At 40.0% G+C, this 16829-nt stretch overlaps 1 protein-coding gene across 1 annotated transcript in view; it reads left to right on the forward strand.

Annotated features, from left to right (window-relative positions):
* Positions 1-12584: 12584 nt before the first annotated feature.
* Positions 12585-16829, forward strand: part of ell2.S (elongation factor, RNA polymerase II 2 S homeolog) — a 32562-nt gene continuing 28317 nt past the window's right edge. Inside the window, exon 1 of the mRNA XM_041580462.1 lies at positions 12585-12879. Within this exon, the coding sequence (XP_041436396.1) occupies positions 12745-12879 (135 nt within the window). The 5' untranslated portion in view covers positions 12585-12744. The remainder of the gene's footprint in view (positions 12880-16829) is intronic.

Below are 16829 nucleotides of genomic sequence, written 5' to 3' on the forward strand. Positions count from 1 at the left end.
GCCCAAGCTAATTTGTTTCTCTGTTGCATGCTACAAAACAAATACCACTGCTTTCCACCTGACTTGACATAGCTAACCCAGCATATTAGTGAAACGATCTACTGTATATGATATGAGTCATGATTATCTACTTGTCTTGCACAGTGTCTTGCATAGCTATGTTTAAAAGAGTGTTTTGTGTGTATATACATTTTTAAATGTATCTTAAAGGGATCCTGTCATTGGAAAACATGTTTTTTTCAAAACGCATCAGTTAATAGTGCTACTCCAGCAGAATTCTGCACTGAGATCCATTTCTCAAAAGAGCAAACAGATTTTTTTATATTCAATTTTGAAATCTGACATGGGCCTAGACATTTTGTCAATTTCCCAGCTGCCCCTAGTCATGTTGGAGCAGCACTATTAACTGATTCATTTTGAAATTTTTTTTTTTCCAATGACAGTATCCCTTTAAATACTGCTTCTAGAAAGAGTTACAGCAGTGAGTGTGAAATTTTAACTCCAATATTCAAATAGCACTAGGGAGTCAAATGAACTCTAAACATGGTGTAGTTTTACAGTTTTGCAATGTGACAAGATCCATCTTACAATGAATGTCAGTGTGCAGGGAAGAGTGTCTTGCAAGTGCTTTTTAGGGTCAGGGCACACGTTGCTATTTCAGGGGGATAAGTCGCCAAGTGACAAATAGCTTCATCTTCAGGCGACTAATCTCCCCAAACTGCCTTCCTGCAGGCTAGAATGTAAATCGCTCGCAGGATGGCAGTCGAATCGCTTCGGCTTTCTGCAGTTGCACGAATTTTGTCGTGAAGCAACTTTGGGTCGACCTCGGAAAATGAATTGCTCTGAAGCGATTTGTTGCTGGGTGACTAATCTCCTGAAATAGCAGCATGTGCCCTTACCCTTAAAGAAATATGCTTAAACTATAATTGTAGAAAGGCCTTAAGGGTTGGGGCAGACGGGTAGATTCAGGGAGATTTAGTCGCCTGGCAACTAATCGCCTCTTCTTTCGGAGCGACAATCTCCACAAACTGCCTTCTGTCTGCCTTCTGATGGAAGGCAGTTTGGGGAGATTGTCGTCCTGCAGAAGAGGCGATTAGCCGCCAGGCGACTAAATCTCCCTGAATCTGCCCGTCTGCCCCAACCCTTACACCTGTTTTTACAAGTATAAATACAATGTAATATTGCATTGTGTAAACACTAGTGATGGGCGAATTTATTCGCCAGGCGCGAATTCGAGTTTCATTAAGGGTAAGGCCCGAATCACCGTGTGTGATTAGGTCCAGCGTTTTTTCATTTTAGCCGGCGCAGAGTGAGGGAAGGTGTTTGGGGAGATTGGTCGCGGTAATGACGATTAGTCGTCAGGCGACCAAATCTCCTCAAAACGCCCAGTGTGGCCTTCCCCTAAAGGGAGCTGTTGGAATTGATACACTCATTGCTAATATTCCACAGATGCTGCTGATAAATGTATCAACTAATTGTATCAACTAAATGTAGCAAATTGTAACAGTTCAGAATGATCCTGGATCCCTGAGCTGCCAGACTGAGACACCAGAGACACGAACATTAAACTTTAAACTTCAGTTTTGGATAAAAAATTAAAAATGGAAAGCAATCGAAAAAGTCTTTTTTTGTGGTGAACAATCTTAAATAACTAAACTTATTAAATAACTAAACTAAAAACATTTTTTGGAAGGTGATCAACCCCTTTTACCAGATCTCAAAGGTGGTCATTGAAGAGGTTGTTCACCTTTAAATGAACCTTGAGTTTGATATAGAGCAGTGATCCTCAACTAGTGTCTCATGAGCACCATGTTGCTTACAGACCCATTTGATGTTGCTCCCAGGGCCTGAAATCAGGTGCTCATTTTATAATTAATGGCTTGTAGACATGTTTTAAGGATCAAAAACCAGATGCACTGCCAGGTCCACAAATAGCCAATCAATGCCATTATTTAGCACTCCCTGTGAGCTTTTTAATGCATGTGTTGCTCCCCAATGCTTTTTCCATTTAAAGGACCAGTTCAGTGTAAAATAAAACTGGGTAAATAGATAAGTTGTGCAAAATAAAAAAATGTTTTTAACATAATTAGCCAAAAATGTAATCTATAAAGGCTTACAGAATTTTTAACAGATCTTTTGAGATCTGCTTTTCAGATCTCTAACTCTTAGTTAGTCAGCGACTTTAAGGGGGCGCAAATTGGACATAACTGTTCATTGAGTTTGCAATTGATCCTTAGCATGCCGCTCAGATTCAAAGGCAAATAGGTATGACCCATGTGGCCCTGATATAGAAAGTGAATTCTGAGACCATTTGCAATTGTTTTTTTATTTTATTTGTATTTAGTAAGCTTTTTATTCAGTAGCTCGCCAGTTCAGAAATCAGGTTGCTATGGTCCAAATTACCCTAGCAACCATGCATTTATTAGAATGAGATGCTGAAATATGAATAGGAGAGGCCTGAATAGATAGATGAGTAATAAAAAATGGCAATAACAATAAATTTATAGCCTTACAGAGCATTTGTTTTTTTTAGATGTGGTCATTTTAAAGCTGGAAAGAGAGACACAAAGGGGCAAATTCACTAAAGCGTGAATCGGCTAACACTAGCGCAGATTTGCCAGCGTGACGTCATTTCATTACTTCACCAATTTACTAATGGGAGCTGGTGTAAATTCACCTACTGTAGCGCTACTTCGCACCCTTACACCAGGCAAAGTTGCGCTATGGCGAAGGGACATAACTACTAACTTGCGCATTTTACTGAACATTACCTCTTGCACCAGACTTGCCTTCGCCACCTCAGACCAAGCGAAGTGCAATAGAGTAGATAGGGATTGCTTAAGTCCCAAAAAACGCTGGCATCTTTTCCTTTTTTAAGAGTGTTAGGCTGAAAAAGATCATAAATTTTTTAGGAGGTACCCTCCTCCCCCTCTACATTTCCTAACATATGGCACCTAAACTATACACATGTATTTGCTGCTGCTTATATCTCGATTGTACTTTAACTTGGCGCTGTATGCAAATTAGGCATCGCTAGCGTAACTTCACTTTGCTTGACAAATTAATGGGCACATGTATACGGCAAAATAACAACTCTATTTTATTTTATGAAGCTTTCCCAGGCTTGTGTAGTGTAATGTATTTGCTGCTACATATATATATGTCCATTGTACTTTAACTTGGCGCCGTATGCAAATTAGGCATTGCTATCGTAACTTCGCTTTGTTTGACGAATTAACGCTAGCGAAACTTCGCTACCGTTTGCCCTCTGAGCGCAATTTTGCATTTTAGTAAATTGGCGTAGCGCTGGCGAAACTATGCCTGGTGAAGTGTGGTGAAGCTGTCGCTGGCGCAACTTTGGATCTTAATGAATCTGCCAAGAGGAATGGGGGGGCTCATGTCATTGGTACCGGAGTTAAAGGATTGACAGATGATTCAGAAAGAATCCAAGACAGTCAAAAACAGAAATGTTAAGGATTAGTCCACACAAGGAGATTCGTGGAGATTTTGTCGCCTGGCGACTAATCGCCTCGTCTTCTGAGCGACAATCTCCCAATTTCAACTATAGAAAACGCATCGGCGCGTGTGCATTAGAGTAGGCGACTTTTCATTGTAGCCTATGGGAAAACACGCTGAGGCAGTTCGGGGAGATTGTCGCTCAGAAGACGAGGCGATTAGTCGCCAGGCGACAAAATCTCCCCGAATCTCCTCGTGTGGACTAACCCTAATGTGGGAATCTATTCTTCTACTTTGTTGTGAAAATTGAAATTGTTACTCTAAATAGTCACATATGTACTGAAATAACTCATTGGAAAGAATACAAGCTTTGATTGATGATCGTCACTGTTACTGCAGACATTCAACTCAACATTCCTTTCATAAACAGTTATATTATAGCAAAGTTAGAGACTGAATGATTTGCATGTGGCAAGTAAATATTCCAACAATAATTATTCTTTCCTATTTCGTGCTACATTTAACTTTGTTTTCCGTTATTTCACAATGCATAACGGTTATATCTAGAAACCTCAATGGACAGTGCAAATTGTACAAATAGCCAGAATATTATTTTATAAACATAAATGTGTTATGCATTGTGTTTTTGCAAAAAGCATCCAAAACTTGAAATGTTAATGGCCACCTTACATTCATGCCTGTGTACATGGAAGACTCAGATAATTCATTGTTGCAAAAGTTTTCCCTCAATAGGCCCATCAATCATTAACCCACTGAAAATGCACAGCTTCAGAATATCCCTGCAGTTTTATTTTTACCACCAATGTATTACTTCATGGGTCACACTAATGGTTAAGAAAACAGACACCACTGTGGAAAGCAAGCACTCTAGCAGCCATATTTAAACTGAGCCCATGATCTCATTTAGACTGCAAGCTTATGTAATGCAATGCCTATGTACAAGGTACAAACAAGTATGCAGGCTCACATCTAGATTCAGTGGCAACATGATTTAATAGCCTGATAGAAAGATTTGCCACAAAGTGTTAATGATTCCGGATGGGTCAATAAAATTAACACGATTTTCCTCTGTTTTTTTTGTTGTTGACATATTTGCAATAAACATACATCATCTCATAAAATATCACAGGCATCCAAATCAATCAATATGGCTGTACTTGCCGCAGCGTGTTTGCATTTCGTTTAAGTGCATTCAAATTTCCCCTGCTAATTGCTCTTCTATGTGTTCCAGTTTTTTGGATGAACTTGATTAAGGCTACATTTCCTGCAATATCTCAAATTTTCTTGTATTTTTGGTTCATTGGCACTTTGGAAATAGAAAGAGGGACAAAAAGATTTGGTGCGGCAGAACTTTTTTTCGACCATGTCTGTTTTTGTGGTCACACCACCTAATTACCATGTTCACTTTACACATTTTGGCAGCTTATGAAAGTTTGAACACATTTCTGGGGTTTTTATGTGTTATTACAGTTTTGCTAATGAAAGTGAATTGCCCTTTAAGCTGCAAGTCACAGACCTGCTTATCTTAAATTGTTACAATTGCTTCTTTGCTTATTTTAAATTGGTACAAAAGTATCGAAGTACAGTTGCCACATATTCTGGGCTCTCTGCTAAAATCCAATTCAATTTTAGAAACTTTATCTGGTTTTCTGGCTGTTCAGTGCAGGATCAAAGAGAAAGTCAGGACATTTCAGTAACAATCTGGGACTGCGGGCAGAGCTGTCAAAATCAGGACTGTCCCACAAAATACAGGACAGTTGGGAGGTATGCATTGGGGTGTATTAAGTAAATATTTTATTATGTAGATGAAAAACCTACAGGAGGCTGTATCTGACATATTCCATGATTTGGCAAAGCTTCAGTACCGTGACCTGTTCCTTGAGGTGGGATGGATATCCACTATTAAATGTTATTCTAAAATGATAAAGTCAGATATAAAAGTTAATGGAATGACTGGCAAAAGGCCAATAACTGTAGGAGGTGGCTATCCCTCAGGCATGCAGTTGGATGTCTTTTGATTAGCTCCATGTTAAAATAAAATGAATAAACTATCTATGCAAACTGTGTATTTTCTGGATGTATACTACATATTGCATTACTTGGATACTACAACATTAGGCACTTAGAAAACTGGTTTGGAAAAGATTATCTGCCTAGTATGAGCAGAAAAAAAAAAGTAAACAAGGCATAATTGTAAATTGCACCTTTGCCAGAATGACACAACAACATTTCCACAAGATAGGGCTAAAGTATTTATAAGTGCATCAGCCTTTACAAATCAGATTTAACAGGGGGCGGCACATTTATCAAGGGTCGAATTTCGAATTCAAGTGAGTTTTTTTAAACTCACATGAATTTGATTTAACTCGAAATTCAAATATTCGATTATTTATTTAAAAAATCGAATATGGAAAACCGACTGGAAAACCCAAAATATATTAAATTCGAACAAACTCGATTTGAGTTTTTTCTCCAAAAACAAACTTGAATGTCAGGAAGGCTGCAAACATCTTCACATTGCTCTCCCATTGACTTACACAGGAATTCGGAAGGTTTTAGGTGGCGAATAGTCAAATTCGAATTCTTAAAGGGCCAGAAAATCAAATTCAAATTTTTAAAAAAAAATTGAATAGAGTTTGGATAATTCCCTGGTCGAGTTTTGACCTTAAAAAAAATTGAAACTTAGAATTTCAATTTTCCATTTTGACCCTTAATAAATATGCCCCGATACTGGGATAAAATACCCTTCTAGATAAACTTAACATACAGTATAAAGAGGGCTACAAGCAAAGGCTCCATGCAGCAGCTTTTTGCTACAATTATTTTTTCCAAAAACAACAGAATGGACAGAACTCATTCTAACACAAAATGGGATTCTCACATTTTTTACACAGTTTTATACTTCTAGGCAGGCTTCAGTTCAACAGCTTTTTGAAGGCCTAGAGGCGCCTATTTATTATGCTGTGTAAAACTAAATTTTGTAAAAAGCTGTGTAAAATAAATGGCAAATTTATCAAGGTGTATTTTATTTCACGTCATGGAAACACCAGATTTTCTGCCATTATTTTACACTGCTTCAGACTCCAGACCTTTGTAAGTAAGTTCTGGCGGAAGTTGCTCAAACAAAAAGCGACTAAAAACATTTTTGACGCTGTTTTTTAAAGGGAGATGCCTGGTGAATTGTTCAGCTTTTTTTAAACCACATAATAAATCTGCCCCTAACTTTCTATGCATTGCCTATGCACTTCCTGGATCCAGTAAACCCTTGAATAGCATACTTTCAGTTGAGCTAACATCTTCTATTGGTAGTCTAACAATGCAAATATCTCAGAAACCACTAAAAATAGATAATAGCAAAAAAACTCGGACACAACCTGAGAAAGTTTGCATTAATTAATTTTTTGGGCTTAAATCCCCTTTAATATACTTAGCAGAAATTCTCAAATTGTTGTGATGGTCCCAAAAGCAGTGGCTACAGGGCCTTGCCTGAAGGGTCAGTTATAGTGAGATTTATGGGAAATACTTGTTTTTTCTGCCAGCATCCCATCCTGATGGTCAGTTTAAATGACATTTGGATTGACTATTCATAGTCTAATAATGATAATGAGTGCAGAGTACCCCATAAATAAACTATCCCACTGTGATGATACCTTTGGGACAGGGGAGTCTCTTAGCTGTAAGCATGCCTCAAGACTTGTGTTTGTGTTGCTGAATAGTCTTACAGGGACCTTTTTTTATGTCAACCATTTGCACATTTTTCCTGATTCTACTGTTGACCATTAATACTTATTAAAGATTGTGTTGCGCACCTCATTTCTACAAAGAAATTCTCTGATGTTGAATAGTAAATGTGTTGGAACTAGGGGACACTCTTAGAGTATTCAATTTTTCATAACTGACAGCTGGTATATAATTTATTATAATTCATTTGTTTCTCTGTCTGCTGAATTAATCACATATGCCTTACCTTTGCAACACTACTGTAAACAAAAAGATTCCAAAAAATATATTTTTTTTAAAAAAAAAATCTTGCCTTACATGGTTGTTTCTGCATCAACCACCGAAAAAAAGATTATTAGAATACAAGCATGTTCCTGTGAAAAGGAAGTGTGCCACTTCCTGTCGACCAATACCTCACACATTTTCAGACACCGGAGGTAGTGTAAAAATCTTAACCTGTAAAAGCCCATGCAGCTAAAATGACTGTACTCAATTTTGTGACTGTTATTAAGGCAAGCTATGCATCATCTCAGAATCTTTTTTGCGCACCATAATGGGGGACCCGATGTCCATCCCCATGCACTGGCTACAGAATTAAACAGTGAAGAGAACAGAGGGAATGTGGGGAGAGCAGTGACATCTCGGAAGTGCTGAATGGAAAGTGAAAGTAATTGTCTGCCCCGCCTCTATACCTAAGGCATAGAGGAGGGGCAAACAATATTTGATTGACAGCTGAGATTTTTAAATGAGCTTACAACAGCTATGAATGCTTTAATAAAAAATAGAAATTGGATTTCATGTTTAATTTGAAAAGGACTTGTATTATACAGATTTTATGTCTGGATGACAGGTCCTGAAAAATATATACTGTATGTATAATATTCGATTGAATGGTTCCGACCGTATCAATTTTTCTCCCTGAAAAACCCCGCAAATTTTAGGAAGGTTATTAACATCTCCAAATGGCTCAACGGACCTCTGCCATTGACTTGTACATGAACTTGACAGGTCTTAGGTGGAGAATATTCGAATTAGGACTGTTTCCATGGTCGAGGTGAAACATAGAAAACAGCACAATCCGTCTTTAGCAGGCATTTCCCCTGATTTATAAATATCTTTGGCTGGTTTGAGAGGCGACAGCCTTAGTTTTTTGCACATTAATGGAAAATACCAACAAGCATAGTTAAGCTTCCAAATTTGGTTGGAAGATTGCCCGATTTTGAAAATTCTGCATAGCTGTTTATATCACCTCAAGACACAGTTTTGACAGAACTTGTAGAAATCAGTGAAAATTAGAAAATCCTTGCGGTCTAATTGTACAGCTTCTGCCATTCAGGCCTACAGGCTGATCAGTCAAGTAATTTGAAGTGGTAAGCCAATGTATGGCCAACTCTACAGCACACCAGGAAACAGTTTGTATTTTTTCAGCAGGCAGTAAGGATTGTAGACAACTCATGCTATATATTAAAGTGAGCTTCTTCCAGACAGGTGTGTAAAATGATTATAGTTTATTTGGTACATAAGGACACAGCCTTATGCAAATACGATACGGTTTTGATCCGCTCCCTTAGCTGAAGGTTCAGGGCAGTGCACATGGACCTCTTCCTATAACTGGTGAGTTCAATACCTGAGACTGGGGTTGGGCGAATTTGACCCGTTAAGTTTCGCCCAAAAATTGCCGCCGACGCCCATTTGCCGCCGACGCGAAATTACGCCGACGCCCATTAAAGTCCATGGGCGTCAAATTTTTTTTGACACGCGTCATTTTTTTTCCACGAGTCTATGGGTGTCATTTCCGCGGCAAAACAAGGCGAAAAAAATCGCCCATCCCTACCTGAGACCTATAATATCATTATTTAAGTAGTAAGATTCCCACCTGTACGACAGTTTGGTTTTTCCAAGGTCTGTTTTGTCTTAACAGCCTTGTGAAACCCAAACAATAATCTGGTCGAAAAACATTTAAATACTAATAGTCAACATGGCTTAGTTATTATCAAGTGCTAATTTATTATTACAGAAACAAAACAAAACAAAAAAAAAAAGCAAAACAATCAAAAATAAGAAATAGTTTTTCTAAATAAGGATTGCTGTATTTAAGTGCTTTCTGGATAATTGATTTCTGTATAACAGATCCAATACTTATAATTAAATGATTGGGTTTCCTCATAAGGCAGAATATAGATAGAGATAGGGTTGCCACTCGTGTGGTTTTGAATTGGACATCTTAGTTTTTCAAAGGGCTGTCTGTTCAAATCTTTCTGTCTGGTTTAAAACACTAAGGGGCATATTTATCAAGGATCGAATGTCGAATTGAAAAAACTTCCAATTCAAAAAGACCAACCAAAATGAAGTTGAAGGTTTTTTTTGTTGAATAGGTCCGTTTTCGATCGAATAGGTCTGTATTCGGCCGAATTTGAATCGTACAAATCAAAGGAATAACACATTCGATCGAATTTGATTCAAAGTTTTCCCCCAAAAAAACTTAGATTTTTCAAAGTCCACCAATTGACTCCAAGTGGGTTCTAGGAGGTTCCTCATAGGCTAAAACAGTAATTCGGCAGGTTTTAGATGGCGAATGGTCGAAGTCGAATTTTTAAAGAGACAGTACATGTTAAATTTCGATATTTGAATTTTTTAAATTTTTTTCAAATTCAAATCGAATTTGGAATATTCCCTAGTCGAAGTACACAAAAGATAGCTCGAAATTCGATTTTTTTTCATTCAACCTCAACCTTTGATAAATCTGCCCCTAATTGATGCAATATCCCCACCCCAGTGCCATAACTCCACCAACATCATTGTGTTGGTCTCTGATGTCATAATGCCCCACCCCCAATGTTATCTGCCCCATCCTCTTTGTTCGGGTTTAGCCACTGGCAATGGTGGCAACCCTATAAAAAATAAACAGGTAGAGGAGGGCTGTATGGTAAGGTCTGACAACCTGTGGATTCTGGCAAATGCCAGAGGGGCTGCTATAAGATGCCATAGTCAGTCACTATTTATTGGGCCTGTGGGGGCTGTTCAGGTTTCTGTGTATTTGAATTGGCAGGGCCTGTTTTCAATCCCAGTCCAGTCCTGTGTATGGTGGTTTTCCCTAACTTACACAATAACAAATGAATAATATAACTTAGTTCACTACATTACATATATTGTCAATAAGACTTACTTTTGCCTGAAAGGCTTGCAGCACTTGAGGGTGCCAAATGTTAGGCACCCCCAAGTGATTGTAGTTACTTACCAGAAACCCCCAGGCAGGTGCTTCAGTTGCCACCTTTGCCGGTGGCTAAACCCGAACAATAGGGGCTTGGCAGATAGCATTGTGGGTGGAGCAGTGATCTTGGAGTGGGCATGATGATGACATTGGAGGCAGGCACAATAATGTTGTGGAGCTATGATGCCGGGTCAGGGTTATTACATCACTTACATGCAAATGGCTGTATTTCTGTCCAGTTTTCACAATGTTTTAAATGGGACAGAAAATATTGAATAGGCAGCCCTTTGACAAACTGAGATGTCCAGTTGAAACCAGTGGCAGAACTACCGGAGGAGCAGGGGGTGCGATTAGCCCAGGGCCCACATCCCCTCAGGGGGTTACTGTTTGAAACCCACACAGCTGGAAACCCTACCTCTAACTATTCTGCCTGATGAGTAAGACCAATGCCTTAACTACAGGTATGGAATCTATAATTCAGAAATCAGTTATCTGATCCTGCCCACTCCCACACCTAGCCGGTGCTCCTATCAGCAGAAAACTTCACCGGCCCGGGGTTATACCAAGTGAGCACCACTGAGCGATCTTCTTCCGTCTTCCTCTGTCTTCAAATTTACCAGGGCAAAAGCATGCACAGAAAGAAATAACCGACTTTTAAAGTTATAGTTCCGTTTTCGTTCTACTGCGCAAGCGCAGCTGCGAGGAGAAAGACGGAAGAAGATCACTCCGTGCTGCTCACTTGTATAACCGCGGGCCAGTGCAGTTTTCTGCTGATAGGAGCACCGGCCCGGGGTTTCAGGTAAGTAATTACAATCACTTGGGGGTGCCTAAAGGTGGCCATACACGGGCCGATAAAAGCTGCCGACAGACGGCAGCTTATTGGCCCGTGTATGGGGCCCCAATCGAAAGTCGGCCAGATCTCGATCGGAAGGGACTAAAAATCCTGTCGGAACGCGGCTGCATCTGTTCATTGATGCGGTCCCGCGATCCGACCGCCCGTTAGGCATCGTTAGGATCCGATCATTGGGCCCTAGGGCCCACGATCGGATTAGCCCGATATTGCCCATATTGGAGGGAGATTCGCTCGTTTGGCGACATCGCCAAACGAGCGGATCTCTCCATGTATGGCCACCTTAACATTTGGCACCAAGTGCTGCAAGTCTTTCCTTCTCCTTTAAAGGAGAAGGAAACCCCCTAGGCGCAAAAATCCCTCCCCTGTGTTGCCCCCCCTGGCCTACCTGTCCCCCCAGGCAAATGCCCCTAACTTGTTACTCACCACTCTGCGCAGGTCCTGTCCACGGAGTTCACAGGCCCCATCTTCTCCCGAGTGGTCTTCTTCCTGCTTGGACCGGCGTTTTTTGGCGCATGCACAGTAGGAACATTTACTGGTACGGATCTACTGCACATGCAACGAAACTCACAAAGTTTTCCGATTTCTCTTTTCGGCAACTTTGTGAATTTTGGCGCACGCGCAGTAGAGCTGAACTGGCAAATGCTCCTACTGCGCATGCGTCAGAAGATGCCAATTAATCCAGGAAGAAGACCGCTCGGGAGAAGATGAGGCCTGTGAACTCCGTGGACAGGACCTGCGCAGAGGGGTAACAAGTTAGGTGCATTATCGGGGGGGGGGGGGGAGACAGGTAGGCCAGGGGGGAGGAGGGGCATCACAGGGGAGGGATTTTTGCGTCTAGGGGATTTCCTTCTCTTTTAACAACAGCCCTGCAAAGCTTGCCTTGACTGTTGAAAAAATGTGGAAACAGTCAGCTCTCCTTCAGCTAAAACTCCAATTCCCATAATGCAATACTTTTCCCACATATTTACACATTCACTGAACGTGCAAAGCATTGTAAGAACTGGAGTCTAGGGGGGAGGTGAGTTTGGCTGCTGCTCCTTCGGACATTGGAAATAGTTCACAGAATCGGAGGAGGTCAAGCAGAAACAGTTTTTAACACATTATTTACTAGAATACGCATAGACGTACTAAGAAAAAACACACCCACTGCCACTTAGTAGGAGGTTCCTTTAACTGAGTTTACGCCCCACGGAAGACTCGTCACCAGCGACGTCAAAATGCACAAATGTACGTCAGGACTTGCTCCGCCCTCTATGACCTGAGTGACGTTCCAGCAAGAAACGAAACAAAAAAAAAATCCTAAAAGCAGCCGTCAAGCCTCAAGCCCATCTTGCACCGCAGAGCCTTGCGTGGGGCGTGGTACAGCGCGACAACGAATCAGCGTCGCTGATTCTCTACCGTAATGTGAAAAGCATGTTAGGTTGCGCAATATATAATCCTCTGCTCAGCTTCTTGTCGGGAGGGGAAAGAGGGAGTCAGGAAGATGGCGGCGGTGCTTAGTGAGGGTGGCAGGTACGGACTGTCCTGTGGAAGGGGGACCCAGGACCAGGTTACCGTACTGCACGTCAAACTCACTGAGACCGCCTTCCGCGCACTAGAGAGCTACCAGAACACTAAGGTGAGCAGTTTTCGGGGGGTCGCTTGTTTCATATAGGGAGGGGGCGAAGTAGAAAAAACATTGCCACACTAAATATAGTTGTTTCCTCGTTTGTCTATGGCAAGTGAGACTAAGTTAGGGACAACCTAGGTGAGAAACGAAAACGTAAATCACTTTGTCGGTCACTCGTCAAACTTATTAAACTACAACTCCCATCGTCCCCCACAGATAGTGTTGGGCAGCCAGGCGAAATTCTGCTGGCTCTACTCGAACAATCTCTTCAGAACTGCTCGTTTGAGAGGCCCTATGATCTCTAGGCAGGCGTAGGGTAAGAGCTACAGCCTCAAAGTCTTTAGTACTACAACTCCCACAATCCTCTTGGCAGGCTTGGGGGTGGGGGGTGCTTCTGGGAAGATTAGTTAAACGTCATTCCACTAGTAGATTTCCCCCTAATCCATCTGGTCCCTGCTCTCCCAAATCCTGATCAATGGGTTATATTGTTGGTGCTGTGGTTACCCTAAACTTTTATAATCTGAGCCTAAAATCCAAACTGGGGGAGGGGCTGCTATTGCTGGTGTCTACCTGCTCTTACTTACCCTTTGCGCAAACAGCTGACTTGAAACTCTCACCCCTTCATGTAGATCCCAGCAGCTGCTTTTTCTCCTAATCCGGGACAGTGGCCATATTGCCGGGCCTTATTTCAGCCAAGTCAGTCCTTTTTTTATTTTTCTCTCACTCATCCACCTCCCCAGCTCAGGAAATGCCTTTATAGTCTGAAATGTAGCGTTGGGGTGTTCCTTTTATACATTTTTAATGTTTAGTTGTCTGCTATTTACGATTTTTTTCGTGAATGCCTGGAAACCGAAAATAAGTTCACGGCTCTCCAGGGTTTTTCGGGTGGAAAGGGAAGTCTAAATTTCTTATATGCAGAGTCCAATGGGGCCTCCTAAAGGACAGTTTCCAGAATATACAGACCAGTTTAGGCTGCTTGGGGATCTGGGAAATATTCACCCATACTTTGTAGGATGATGGTTCGGACATAGGGTTGCCACCTATGGGAAAAAATACCGATCTTCCTACATATTTATCTTTTTTCCGTATTAATAACATTGGGATCAACCATAATTTTTTACCGGCTAGGCCTATAAAATAGTGGCCAGGTGGCAACCCTATTTGGACATTCCTTGCTTAGCTCTAGAACCCCATATTTTTTAATTAGATGAAGCATTGTGTCTAATAGTTTTACATTACCTTCATGGATCTACATGCCTAATGTGTGTCATGCTCCCTTTGTTAATTAACATTCTCTCTAGGTATGCACAGAATCCAGGAATCGGTTCAGGATTCGGCCTATTTTCAGCAGGATTCGGTCGAATCCTTCTGCCTGGGCCCAAACAAATCCAAATTTGCATATGCAGATCAGGGACGGGGAGTAAACCGCGTGACTTTTTGTCACAAAACAAGGAAGTAAAAATGTTTTCCCCTTCCTACCCCTAAGTTGCATATGCAAATTCGTATTCGGTTCAGTCTTCGGCCGAATCTTTTGCGAAGGGTTCGGCCGAATCCAAAATAGTGGATTCGGTGCATCGTTAATTCTCTCCAGATATTAATTGCTATCATTTTATAATTATGAACTGTGCCTTGTAATAGTTTTTTTTTTTTTTTTTAATAGTGTGGTGTGCCAAGTGTAATTCATGCAGCCCACTGCGATCATAGTGTAATCATTAGGGTTACCTAAACTTGTTCAGATCTATAAAACCTGTAAACATTTCGTATGTGTGTCCATCCCCCACATCTGAAGACTTGGGGGCAGCTGGTTAAGCTCTTTCTAATGGAGACACTCCATGGCTGAGTGCTGTAACCACCTATGTGCCTCCAGTCACATGTTTGTATACTGCAGATTAATAGATTACTCCCGTAAAACGTGTGAACATCATAGTTGAGTAGGGGTTATTGTCATTAATATAAATGTCTAGTGGCGAAGTTATAGTGTATTTTTCTTTAATATTTGTGAAGGCTTTGTTTAGTGTACACTGGTTTCTGGATGGTGGCCCTTGGGTGTGTTGCAGCAGTTCTTTGTTCCTTTACATTAAAATATTTAATGTATTATATACATCACATCTTCAGATCTGTTCACATGATATTCTGGGCTTCAGCTTTATTTAAAGGCAGGAGTGTCATAATGGCTGTGTAGATTCAAGGCAAATAGTCAGTTTGTTCTATTGTGTCTTTTATGTTATGTATGTGGCAGCTTCCCCTGGTTATTTCTTCTTTGATATCTGCAAACATTGCGTATTGCTGTATTAGGAATTTACTGTGTGCTGTCCTTTTAAATACATCTCTCCGTTCACCATTTTTTTTTTTTTTTTTAAACTTCCTATCTGGTGCCAGCTCGTCTCTGGCTCATTCAGTAAGCTGAGCCAAAGTCCCAGCTGAAAATGGTGGAGATTTTGAGCTGTCACTTTTTATTTCCCTGGCCTTGAGTCATGCAACTTTTTTTTTAATTTTTTCCTTTTCTTTAGGCTTTTAAATGAATGGCACATTGTTTGTATGTGGTTTTATTTAGTGGCTTTATTTTTAGTCAACGTTTTATTTGACAGGTTCACTTAGTTACCAAACAGAAGACATTAAAAAGTCATTTAAAAAGATTGTGTTACTAAATATTATTTTGATGCCTGCTGCATATATTTATATTTTTAAAGGGGTTGTTCACCTTTGATTTAACTTTAAGTATGTAGAACGGTGATATTCCGAGGCAGTTTGCAATTTTTTGTGATTAAGTTATTTAGCTTTTTTTATTCAGCTGCTCTCCAGTTTGCAGTTTCAGTAATCTGGTTGCCAAGGTCCAAATTATCCTAGTAACCATGCATTCATTTGAATAAGAGACTTGGATATGAATAGGAAAGGGCCTGAATAGAAAGAGTAGTAATAAAAAGTACCAGTAACAAAACAATTTGTAGCCTCACAGAGCTTTTGTTTTTAGAAGGGGTTAGTGACCCCCTTTTTGAAAGCTGGAAAGCATAAGACAAATAATTAAAAACTATAAAAAAAATAATGAAGACCAATTGAAATGTTGCTTAGAATTAGCCATTTTATAACATACTAAAAGTTAACTTAAAGATGAACCTTTAATGGAATCTTTAGAGTTAAGTATATTTTTAATTGAGACGGGTATTAAATCATGACATCTGTGCACAGTATTTTTGATTTTTATACATTTGTGTAATCTAACACCTTATTTGCAATTATATTTTTATACATTTTTCTAAATCTACTTAATGTTCTATATTTATAATTTATATTGGTATTTCTGGTTCTTTGTAAAAATTGCTTCTTGAGAAGTTAAGGGGTGTTTTGTACAGATTTCAAAGGGCCCCTGTTTTTTTTTTTTTATATGATGTATAATTTACAATTGTTCTTTCTTGCCTAAACTGTCACTACACAGGTTGCAGGATTCAGCAGCTTATTGGCTAGTGCATGGTGCTTATCTGACCCATGTGGCTGAAAATTGCCAACATATCAAGCAGATTACAGAATCAGATAAGGACCCTTTTGACTGTTGATGTGGTCCTCTCGATAGGTCTGCATATGCATGATGGAAATTTTTTTTTTTTTTTTTGTCTGTAGGCCAAACAATTGCACTGACCCAGTTTTGCCTAGCGTGTGTATACTAAGATCAATCGAAGGTCAATTTGTTTGGTAGCCTAGTCAAATCAGGGATTCTTTAAATGTTGACAATATTAAAGGAATTGTTCAGTGTAAAAATAAAAACTGGGTAAATAGGCTGTGCTAAATAAAAAATGTTTCTAATATAGTTATTTAGGCAAAAATTAAATCTATAAAGGCTGAAGTGACTAGGTGTATAACATAACAGAACCCAACTTCCTGCTTTGCAGCTCTGTTGGTTTCCACTGATTGGTTACCAGGTAGCAACCAATCATTGACTTGAGGGGTTCCACATGGGTCATAAT

Source organism: Xenopus laevis, chromosome 1S (assembly GCF_017654675.1).
Source record: "Xenopus laevis strain J_2021 chromosome 1S, Xenopus_laevis_v10.1, whole genome shotgun sequence".
Lineage (NCBI taxonomy): Eukaryota > Metazoa > Chordata > Amphibia > Anura > Pipidae > Xenopus > Xenopus laevis.